A 12,041-nucleotide genomic window follows, 5' to 3' on the forward strand; every position below is an offset into this window, starting at 1 on the left:
TGGAATAAGGGGGAGAAGTGCCACAACCTAACATCCCAGAGACCGGAAACCGCAGATTACAGTACTGCACATTAAAGGTATGTTCACACAGAGCTTCTTTCAGGCTGATTTTGATGTTGAATCCTTAAAAGGGTTTTTCAGGACTTTATTCTTTAGGTCATCAATGTTAGATTGCTGAGGTCTGACCCCTGAAACACCCCAGATGATCAGAGGGGGCACAGTGCTCTGGATAACGTGTTGTATAATGGCGGTGAATGGTGCTGCACTACCATTGTACTAAAGTGACCAGACACTGCCAATACACAAGATATTGCGCCTTTTTTCAGAGCTTTGTGATCCTTTGTAATCAGATCAGCGGGGTCCATTATCCAGCACCCAAACAAATCTGGTATTAATCACCGATCCTAAGGATTAAAGTCTAAGGGTGCATTCACACGGAGTAAAATGGAGTGTAATTTTTACACGTGTAAAAAATGTACACGTCTATTTTGGAGCATTTTTTTTTTTACATGTGGCGTTTACGCGTGTAGAAAAACACGCTCCGTAAACGCCACGTGTGAAAAAACGCTCCAAAATACGTGCGTAAATTTTTTACACGTGTAAAAATTACACTCCAAATTACACTCCATTTTACTCCGTGTGAATGCACCCTCTGTATTTTCCTATTCCACGTGACTGCATCTTCATCGTCCCCAGTTCTGATCAACCAAAGTAAAGCCCCATGGACACGACTGTAGTTAGGCCTGTAAGTGTGGGATAATATGGGGATCCCTTCATGGCCCCATACACTTCTGTGCCCAGCTGGATATAAGCAGGTCCTATACCTGTCCACATCAGTCCATTCATCCAAATGTATAGTCAATGAAAATCGCAGATGACACGATGATACCAATGTGCGTGCCTTCTGTTCTTTCTTCCCAGGCCCTGCAGAGTGTGCACTTGGTCATACACGAGGAGCGCCCTCTGCTGGTGCAGAAGATAAAGACTGGCAATGAGAACGCCAGTCTTCATAAATCTCCCCACTGTATGTGTACGCACTAGGCCATTTCTATGATTTACATTGACAAGGAGACCCCAGATCCCCTGCACACAGTATTATCTCAATAGTGGCCCCTGCACACAGTATTATGTCCCTTACTGGCCCCTGCACACAGTATTATGTCCCTTACTGGCCCCTGCACACAGTATTATGTCCCTTACTGGCCCCTGCACACAGTATTATGTCCCTTACTGGCCCCTGCACACAGTATTATGTCCCTTACTGGCCCCTGCACACAGTATTATGTCCCTTACTTTCCCCTGCACACAATATTATCCCCAATAGCGTCCCCTGCACACAGCACCTCTGGGGTCTTTTCAGACCTTAGAGTATAATAATCGGAGACCCGGGGGAATAAAAACATAAAAAATTATTGTTTCTTACCTGTCCCCGGCTCCTACACTGTCTTCTCCACTGCCGTCCTTCTGAAATGACGTCAGACGTCACATGACCCGGGACGCAGGCCGGGTGAATGTGACATCAGAGACATCAGAAAGGACATCAGGAAGGAGGCCTGACAGGATCGTGGAGAGGTAAGTAACAGTGTTTGTTACGTTCCCTTACCTCTCCCGGTCCGCCGATCATTATACTTGGGGGTCTGCAAAGACCCCTGAGTATAATGATAGTATTTGTGGGGCCCGCGGTGTCACTCGGTGGCAAGTAAATAGGGCCCGTAACGCCTATAAAAAAAAAAACAAAACGCAACGGTAGCGGCTGTCACTGGGCCCCCTAATGGCCCGGGCCTTGTGGCAGCCGCCTCCACTGCCTCTACTGTAGTTACGCCCCTGTAGATAGGATAATAAATCATATTATAAAAATAGTCACTAAACAAATAGCAATATTTTTGGTTTAAAATTTACATCTGAGTTTAATGACACTGTTATTAATATTTTGGATATTACTTTGAGGGGTTGCATTGAGGATGGTAGGGTGGTTACTTCTTTGTTTAGAAAATCCACTGCAGGGAATAGTATTTTAAAAGCTACAAGTTGTCATCCCGAGGCAACCATTCGGGGCGTTCCCGTGGGGGAACTGATTCGCACAAAGAGGGCATGTACCAATAATGATGATTACATCAGGCAAAGTAAAGAATTGCTGGATAGATTGAGATGTGGAGACTATCCAAAATGGATGTTGGATAGGGCAGTAAAAATAGTAGAAAAAAAAAGGGACAGGAATACTTTGTTAGAAGAAAATCCTAGGCAAAATATTTTAAAAGAACAACCTGTCAGGAGTTCAATAAAATAAAAAAAATTATCAAAAAAAATCTGCCTATTTTAGAGGCCGATGAGATTACAGGAAAAATCCTGCACAATGGAGTGCGTTTTGTATCAAGGAGAGGAGAAGCTCTGGGTGATGCTTTATCCCCTATCTTTCTCCCTCCGGATAATGACATGAAGATATGTCACACAAGGCCATTTGGCTCCTTTAAATGCAAACAACTTAAATGCAAAGTATGTAAATATACTAATGATATAACCAGTCTAACAAGCCTAGCCAGCAATTATCGGGTTGAATATCATACAAATATTAACTGCGGTTCTGAATTTGTTGTGTACTGCATTAGATGCAGCGAATGTAGACTTGAATATATCGGATGCACTTCTAGACAATTAAGGGTCAGAATTACCGAACATATTAGAGATAGTGGAAAAGAATATCTTGAAGGAATGTCTGGAGTTTCCAGGCATTTCGCACAGGTACACGGAGGCAACGTATCTACACTACAATTCTGGGGAGTTGATAGCATTGGAGATTTACCCAGAGGAGGAGATAAAAAGAAAATCCTATTCAAAAAGGAGGCTTTGTGGATTCTGCATTTTTCTAGCAGATATCCACAGGGCCTGAATATGAAATCGGATTTATCCTTAATATATTGATTTTTGTATTGGGAATATACTTAGCTGCTTCTCCTCATGCTATCTTTCATCCCCGTTTAACGTATTCATAAATTTAAGAAACATATATATTGATCTATTCTTCTGATCGCTCACTAGCAGGAGTGTATCGAGCAGGAGATGGTATTGCAAGGTTATTGGTCATTTTAAGTCACGTGATCGGAGTTTTTTTTGCGAATGAAGAATAGTTACAACGTACAACATAAGAGTGTGGGTATTGCTTATTAGATCGATAGGAAGCCACCATTATGGGCCTTAGTATATATTATTTTCTGATGAGCAATATACTTACCTATCTCTCTTTTTCAGGCTCATTTCCATCTTCGTTAAGTGTATTTGTAAAACATACAGATGAATCCAACATTCTGATGATTTTTCATCAGGAGTATAACAAGTAGGGGATGGTACTACAATGCTATTGGTCATTTTAAGTCAAGTGATCGGAGTTTCTTTAAGAATGATGAATGGCTACAGCGTATAAGATATTAGTGTGGGTATTGTTAATTAGACCGATACGAAGCCACCACTATGGGCCTTAGTATATACGAGTTGATGAAGATGCATTTGGATAAGGCTGAATGGCTGCGATAAATGCAAGTTTACTGGGTAGATATATAGGCGTGTCTTCCGTGAGTGGAAGAACATGCAGAATTATAATTGGCCTTGTAGGGTCACGTGATGTTAGTGATTTTTATGAATGGAGTTTAGTCCTTTGGATATAAGAAAAACCAGAATGAAGAACATGGTGGTATATTTAATTCAGGGAATTTTGGTTCAATGGGCATGATCATGAACAATATGTAAATATCATATAGCTATTTGGGAAGGTGTTTTGGCATTTATTCTATTCCCTGACAATCTTACAAACATGTTTTCCAACTATGCCCTTTTGTCCAAGTAATTGATGCATCACAGGTGTGTAATGGGTTTGGTCTCAATATAAATAGGTAGCTGGGTTTCATTTGGATTGAACATTCCTAGGGCTATGATTAAGGAATACCGTATCCCGAAACGCGTCAGCCATCTGGTCTGAATATGTAACAACAGTGTTTTTTTTATTTTATTTACCACGTTGTGTGTTTTCTATCTTTGTCACTGATCTATCTGTCCGCGATTTTAACATGGATTATTAAAAGTTAATTTTTACCACAACCCAGAGCTGCGGATCCACTCTCTCTACATATATGCATGAAGTCACTAAACAACCCCTGATACAATAGCGGGGGGTGGGGGGGGGGATGGGAGTTACACATTTAAGTTCAGTGGTCAGAGTGAAAACTACAAGATTTCAGGACCTTTCCTTTTAATGTTGATGGTGACATGGAAAAGTAAAAAAAATCCCCAAAACAATAAATTAAATTTACCCTTAGTTAAAAAGGAAAAAGAAGTAGAGTCTAGTCCTACAAAAGTCACACTTCAATGGCTCCATTTCACTATGGACTAGTACATACGCGTAATTTTAAGAGGGAAAAAATTGTAACCTCCAAATCCTGCATGAAAAAACTGCTGGCCAAAATAAATAAAACTGAAGTTTGTGCATAAGGGCGGGTTCACATTAATATGACCACCTGTCAACATCCAGAATAGCCACCTTTCACAGAGCGGACCGCTGCGAGACGTGCAGGAAGACAGGGGATGTTGTGATGATGTCACTGGGGTGTTGAGCCATGCCGACTCCAGTGCCGTGGCCAGCTGCGCTACGTTACGCGGTTGAGCATCCATGGCGCAAACAACCTGATTGAGGTTGTCCGACAGATTCTCGATTGGGTTCAAGTCCGGGGAATTTGCTGGCCAAGGGAGCAGGGTAAACTCATCCTGGTGCTCCTTGAACCGCGCACGTACACTGTGAGCTTTATGACACGTCGCATTGTCCTGCTGGTAGATGCCATCATCCTGAGGATAAACATTTCACCTGTAGGGGTGACCATGGTCCGCAAGGATAGATGCCTACTTGTGTTGTTCCACCGTCCATCCAAAACACAGTAAAATCTGCAACAAAAGAAACTGCGTTTCCGCAACGTAGGGCCTCAGACTAAGGACTAATCCCTCCGACCATCACTGACTCCCCACTACTCAGGCCGCATATTTATCCTGTACCGGGAAGCGATTTCACCTCATAAAAATAGTGATCAGAACATCAGATATTCCCCAAGTGATAGAAATAAAAAATGATTTGTCCTGCAAAAAAACAAACGCCTTACACAGCTCAATACACAGAAAAAAAAAAAATAATATATATATATATATATATATATATATATATATATATATACATATATACAAACTTGTGGGTGTACTGACCTGCAGTGTGCACGATATTTGTCATTTTTACTGCAAAACGAACGCAGTTAAAACCAAACGGCGCAACTGTTGTCTTCTTTTCCCCAATTTCCCATTCTAAATTTTTTCCAAACTTCCCAGTACATGGTACAGATTAATAAATGGCATCCTTGTGGAATACAATCTGTCCCACAAAAACCAAGCCCTTTTATGGCTACGTCGGAGGGGAAGGGAAGGAAGTGATGGGCTTTGAAAGGTGGAGAGTAACAATTTAAAACACAAAAACAAAATTTTTTTTTGGTTCTGAAAGAGTTTGTCAAGTGGCATTGAGGGGGCGTGGTGCTTACATGGGGGCGGGTTATAAGGAACTGTCTCACTTAGGTCCTTTCCAAAATCCCCAGGGCTGTGGCAAGGTCACGTGACGCCCTTGCTGTGTGGTGATTGGTCACTATACGTTTAGTTGTGCCACTCGCGGTCATATTGGGTCACACACTGCCCCCTGTGGGCACAAGTATCGCACTACAAGTCAGTGTAGCTGTCAAATCCCCCCTCCCTCTCAGGTGACGATCACGTGACAGGGACCCGGCCGGAAGTGGCCTCACTCTCTGGTTAGTTTCGTTTCTCGCTGTCACTTCTCGGAGCGGAAGTCACTGGGCCGCCTCAGAAGTGTTACCGGGTGGTGCTGAGCCTCGGCCATGGCGGGTCTGAGCGCCCGGGAGAAGGAGGGCTGCAGGCGGCTGCTGGCACAGCTGGAGACCGAGGACCTGTTCTCTGTAGCCGAGACTGTCACTAACCGGCTGATCCATGTGCTCAGCAAAGAAGGTGAGAGGCAGCGGCGCACTACAGATCCCAGCATGCTGATCCTGGATGTCAGTATTTATAGTGTGTGAGCCTTAAAGGGGTTGTCCAGGATAACATGATAATTTAATAGTAAACTAAACCCCTCCCCCGCCTAGATTCTAAACTAACTTACTTTATCAAAATTGGACATTTACCCAGATCGCTGTGGGCGGGGCCTCTGGGACATGTTCTGATTTCCCGCTGCCGTTTTGTTTCCCCATTCTGGAAATGGAATGCCCCACACAAACACCCCCATTTCTAAAGCCATGCCCCCTCCTCCCTTTACATTGGACAGGCATTTTCAAGGTTGTGTTAAAGGGGTTGGCCACTTTCAGACCAATATTGACAAACAAATGTACTATAAAAAGATATACAATTTTCCAATATACTTTCTGTATCAATTCCACACGGTTTTCTAGATTTCGACTTGCTGTAATTCATTCTGCTGCTCATTACAGTCACAGCACAGTAATCAGACATCTGCCTGGTAATCAGCTGTGCACCTGTGTACTCATCACATGACCATGGACTGTAAATCACATGACCATGGACCGAGTTTTATCCTCTAGAAGTAACAGAATGAATGACAACAAGCAGAGATCTAGAAAACCGTGAGGAATATATACAGAAAGTATATTGGAAAATTGTATATCTTTTTATTGTACATTTGTTTGTCAATATTGGCCTGAAAGTGGCCAACCCCTTTAAGTCTATAAATGGACAAACCACAGCGTTGCTTTCAGGACTTCTCTCTCTGCATTTTTTAAGCACAGAGAACGGGCACAGGTGTGAACCGGATTCACACTACCGCCGCTGTCCGCCCTGTGCTTTCCATCCTAAACCCCCAGGAAAGTGGACAGGGGACGGCTTGCCGGTGGTCAGGTTTAAAACACATTCATTTGGATGGGTCCTACATGCAGGACTTTGTCCGTGCAAAAAAAACCCCCAAAAATGGTTTCCAGGTGGAGAGGACCCGTACGGACACCGGTGGTCACCTTTAAAAACCCATTCAAATAATCTGACCACCAGCAAGCCGTCTCCTGTCCAGTTTCCCCTGTGGCAGACAGCGGTGGTAGTGTGAACACCGCTTTAGCTGAGTCATCGTGTTAATTTGTTTGAGAGACAAATAAACATTTGGTCTTTCACATAAGACTATTGTGTAACTATTCTTTAAGGGCTAGTTCACATGCAATTACGCGTGTGCATATTCTGTCGTGGTCCCGCGCATCCCGTCATGGCTTTCCGCTCCGGATTAGGCCCAAATAAATGTGCCTAGTCCGGAGGTTGCTGTTGCGAGGCGGACACCACGGCTGATTCAGGTGCGGAATCCGCCTGAAGAAAGGGCAGCTCGCTTCTTTTTTCCCGCTAGCGATCTACATAGACCTCTATTGTGAGGGGTGGATTATGACGTGGATTCCACACCAAAATCCGCCTCCTCTTTCCCAGTGTAAACGGGGCCTAACACAGGCCAAGTGGGGCCCTTTTTATGTTTGATATAACAGCAGATGTTTTTTGTAATCTTCTGCATCGCCTTTATAGATGTTTCTATTAACAGTAATTTTTTAACATTTTTCTTCTTTACAGAGGCTTATGATGCGATCGTAACATATAGTAAAAGTGCTGAAGAGCTCTTGAAAAGACGAAAGGTTCACCGCAGCGCCATTTTCAAGTATCTTGCTGCTGAAAATGTCATGGTGCTGCCGACAAGTGAGAAGAGCCAGCTTATCCAGTGTGCAATAGATTACTGGAGGGGTCCAAGTGTGACACATACAACCTCTCCCGGTGCAAAGGTGAGCTGCAGTATGCGTATGTATAGACCACATACCAGGCGAATACCCAGACCTGCTGGTTATATGGTTCTAATAAAGCTGTAGATATATATGTGTATGTGTGTATATATATATATATATATATATATATATATTTTTTTTTTTTCCTTTCATGTTCCTGTGGACTGGTTTGTGTACATTAAAGGGTTGTCCCAAACTCCTATCCTGTGATCAGTGGGGGTCTAAAACCCTTACCCCGCACCAAGCAGTCCATCTAGCTGCTAGAACCTGTATACAGTGTATATACCCAGACCCCACATAATTTATCATCATCCAACGAATGTCTCAAGATTGACATATCCCTATCCACCAGATGTCCCATGTCCCCCATTTGAATGGAACACGGGTCACCCATGTTCCCTTCCATTCCTTCAAATGTCTGTTGGACTTATGAAGATAGGTGAGTGTTGTACTCTGCCGTCAGAATGGAGCCATAGCCCCTTCATTCTGGTAATCAGTGAGGAATCCCAGCAATGAGGACCAACCAATTAAGATTTTGGAAGAATCTAATTGCTGTGGGGGTCTCCTATCTTGACCCCGCACCTATCAGCTGATTTGGTTGGCTCCAGATCCTACAGCAATGGATGCAACAGGATGCAGCTCTGCTCGAATTGAAGTACCAGGACCAGATATAATAGCTCTGTCCACTGTATAGTTGTAATGGCAAGGTACTGCAACTCTGTGCCTAGCTAGTCATTAAGCTATTGAGATGTATGCTATTTTTTTCATCATGTGATTATCATGGTGCAAAGCTGTAGTCTTACTTCAAAGTGTGGATTTCTATTTGTGTTTTTAGGTTGAGAAAGAACAATCGGAACAATCAGAACCTGAGACGTTGAATTGCCAGTTGCTCGGTGAACACTTTTGCAATTGGTTTTACCCCCTGCTGAATTCTCAGAATCCATCCCTTGGGCAGGAGAAGGGCGATTGGGGCCCTCAGCACTTCTGGGAGAATGCAGTGCTGAATTTGATGTATAGGACAGCCGAGCAGGCCATGGAGGAACACATCGGGTCGCAGATGGCAAGCCTTCGTCTTCTAGCATTTACACGAGACGAAAGGCTCATATTTAACCCCAACATTGACAGCAGAGGTTTAAAGTGCGTCCCCTCGCCTCATGGGCTAGTGGTGGTGGCAGTGGCTGGAACCGTCCATCGAGACAACGTCTGCCTGGGAATATTTGAACAGATTTTCGGATTAGTCAGATGTCCAGTGTATAAAAACTGGAAGATTAAGAATGTGAACCTCAAAATCATTGGACAGAACGCACTAACCTGTGAGGAGTCGCAACGATTGCCGGCTATTACCTTACAAAGCAAAGAATTGGAGCTGTACTATAGCTGAGGCCCTGAGATGTGACCTGGTGCGTGTCAGGATCGCTGACCACAGCCGTGATTCAGGAGCTTCTGGTTGTCACATATAACACCCTTGGCCGTCCCTCTGGATGACTTTTCTTTTTAATAGGATCCTAGTTTATTCTGTATCTGCAGAAAATGCTAACTTTTTTTTTTAATTGCCCTAGATAGACGCTAAAGCAGTCTGTCAGGTATATTACTGTGTGCCTACCAAATGACTGGCTGGGTTTGGTAGGGCACTTAGTAACATGTGGTCATATATATATCTTTCTGCAACCAAAAAGCTATAAATGTCAAAAAATGTAACATTAATGTGGTATGCAAGTTTTATTGCAAGGGCTGTCCCATGCCAGACAGGTGCTTTGGTCCTTACTGTTAAAGGGAACCTGTCAGGGGGATTTGGGCCTCTGAACACACATGCCCTCCTGGAGTGGGGGTTTAGTGTCCCAAGTACCTTTGTTGAAAAGTTGTACTTTGGAAAAAAAAAAAAAACTTGACTAGAAATGTTTTCTTAAATTTATTTTTGTTGCTCCCACCATCTGCCTTTTTGTTCTTTTAAGCCGGGGACATACACCTTGGTGTCACTGCGCAAGCACCTGAGGTCTCGCCCATTTAGGTTAAGCTGAGGTGTGTTCCCCAGCTTCAACAAACAACTGCGCAGACGCTGGGTAAGTGTAAGGCCTCATTCACACGGGGCACGGGACCGCGTATTTTGGTCCTGATTCTGATGCGGGAAGTCGCATCAGAATTGGACCAAAGTGCGCCTGCCACGGCTATTGCAGCTTCTGACAGTCGCGGCTTCCCCCTCTGGAGTAGGCTCAAATGAATGGGCCTAGTCCGGAGGGTGCTGTTGCGAGGCGGATGCCGGGGCTGACTCAGCCGCGGAATCCGCCTGAAGAAAGGGCAGTTCGTTTCTTTTTTCCGTGAGCCGGAACATACCGCTCACGGAAAAAAGGAAGCTAGCGGTCTATGTAGACCTCCGTTGTGAGGGGGAGGATTCTGAGGTGGATTCCGCGTCAGAATCCGCCCCCTCTTGCCCCCTGTGAACAAGCCCTAAAGCATGTTGGTGATTTAATGTCCCAAATGGCCCTGACAGGTTCCAAACCGTGCCCATTGTCTTCCCCTGATGGTGCCAGCCTTTGGTGACATTACGGCATGCTTTTTTGAAATCCAGCTGTGGCACAAGCAGCAATAAACTATGGCTGCGGCCCAAGTGGAGTATAACTCTACAGGCCCCTCTTTTATTGTATTGCCTCTGTCTTGTCCTCCCGTCTTCTGTTTTCTGACTTAGCCTGGAGTTACATAAAAGATGGCGGCAGAGCCCTTCACTATATAGCTGGGGCAGTGCCGCGGTTTTTGTTGCTTCTCCTGCTGTACAACCAGAGTCTGCTGTGCTGTCCCATGACTTCTCCTGCACATTACAAGCCCAAGAATGTCACTGTGTCTTCTAGTCACAAAATTATCCATATTTTTAGATATTATATATCCATTTTTTTTCCCCCCAACTAGATGTCATGGTTGCAGCATCCTCTGGGTCACGGTGCAGCTCCATGTATGTACATTGGTCAAGGAGTTGCAGGGTGACCCAGGTGGCTTTGGTCAAGTAGCAGAAGTTTCAATCAAAATTGTCACGTCGTCTCAGCCTTAAACTTAAAGGTATGTGATAGAAAGTCACCAGGATGTACCGCTACTTTATAAGGCTGAGTTTACATCTGCGCCGGAATGCAGAGACCACGAATATCGGCAAATTAAAAAGTGTTGCAAGTCTGACTTTTTTGTTTGGTGGTTTCAGTTTGGAACAGCAGTTACCCAACAGACCCTATTATATTCAATGAGGCCCATTGGTCACTGTCGATGACTGCTGTATTAGCAGTCCACCTGTCCATTGTTCTGATCCTCTGCCGGACGAGAAAAACGGACACCCAGCCACAAATGTGAATCCAGTCACTGAGATTGCCTCTGACCCTTAGAATGAAGGACTTTCTCATTTCTTCTGTATTGATGGTCTATTTTTTTAGACTGACATTGTGAAATAAAAGAAAAAAACTCTTGTTTCGTCTTTCGTTCTGAGAAACGACAGAGGTCATAGAGGTCAAACCAGCGGCAGTTACAGTGTTAATATTTTATTAATAGGGTATAATATTATAAGGGGCATGGGCGCCCTATCGTCATGATAATTACCCACTATCCTACTGTTCTGTACAATATAGTACACGCACTAATACTCTCAGTTTTAATGATTTGATTAAAGAAAATCAATCAACCAAATCTATGTGTCCTTTATTAATAGTGATCTGCATACATGTATATTACAGAATCTCTGTTTTTTATGTTGCGGCTGATTTTATTAGACAGATTGTGATATTTCCGTGTCAGGCTGCTTTTTTCCCCTCACTCTTTCTCTTATCTCATACTCTCTCCCTCCAGCAGCCCCGTTTCCATAGACTTCTATGTTACAATTACCTCGTTGGTTGTACTTGTAAAAAGTGACAGGACCAGTGTGCACCCAGCCTTACATTACATATAGAATGAACATGAAATCAGTCAGTCCCCATAGACCTTTGTGGGGTGCTGTACGCTGGAGGGGTTCACTTTTTTTTTTTTCTCAACAGATATTGCTTACAAACAAAGAAGCTAATAGAGTACAGATACATTTTTGAGCGCCATTCATGGGTTTGTATTTTTGTATAGATTTAAAAAAACAAAACAAAACATGGAATGTGTCATGAATTTGGCCAGCACATGAATTTCTTCAAGCCCCATTAAAATAAATCGGATAGTTGTACAAATTGCTGCAACAAG

General features: G+C 43.7%; 1 protein-coding gene across 1 annotated transcript; it reads left to right on the forward strand.

The window, feature by feature from the left end:
* The first annotated feature begins 5,849 nt into the window (after positions 1–5,849).
* Positions 5,850–11,454, forward strand: C2H3orf38 (chromosome 2 C3orf38 homolog). The gene is made up of 3 exons (XM_075263562.1): positions 5,850–6,039; positions 7,642–7,847; positions 8,683–11,454. The coding sequence occupies exons 1-3, from the start codon at positions 5,913–5,915 to the stop codon at positions 9,226–9,228; spliced, it is 879 nt and encodes a 292-aa protein (XP_075119663.1). The 5' UTR covers positions 5,850–5,912; the 3' UTR covers positions 9,229–11,454.
* Positions 11,455–12,041: the final 587 nt, after the last annotated feature.

The sequence above is a fragment of the Leptodactylus fuscus genome, chromosome 2 (assembly GCF_031893055.1).
Source record: "Leptodactylus fuscus isolate aLepFus1 chromosome 2, aLepFus1.hap2, whole genome shotgun sequence".
NCBI classification, from domain to species: Eukaryota; Metazoa; Chordata; class Amphibia; order Anura; family Leptodactylidae; genus Leptodactylus; species Leptodactylus fuscus.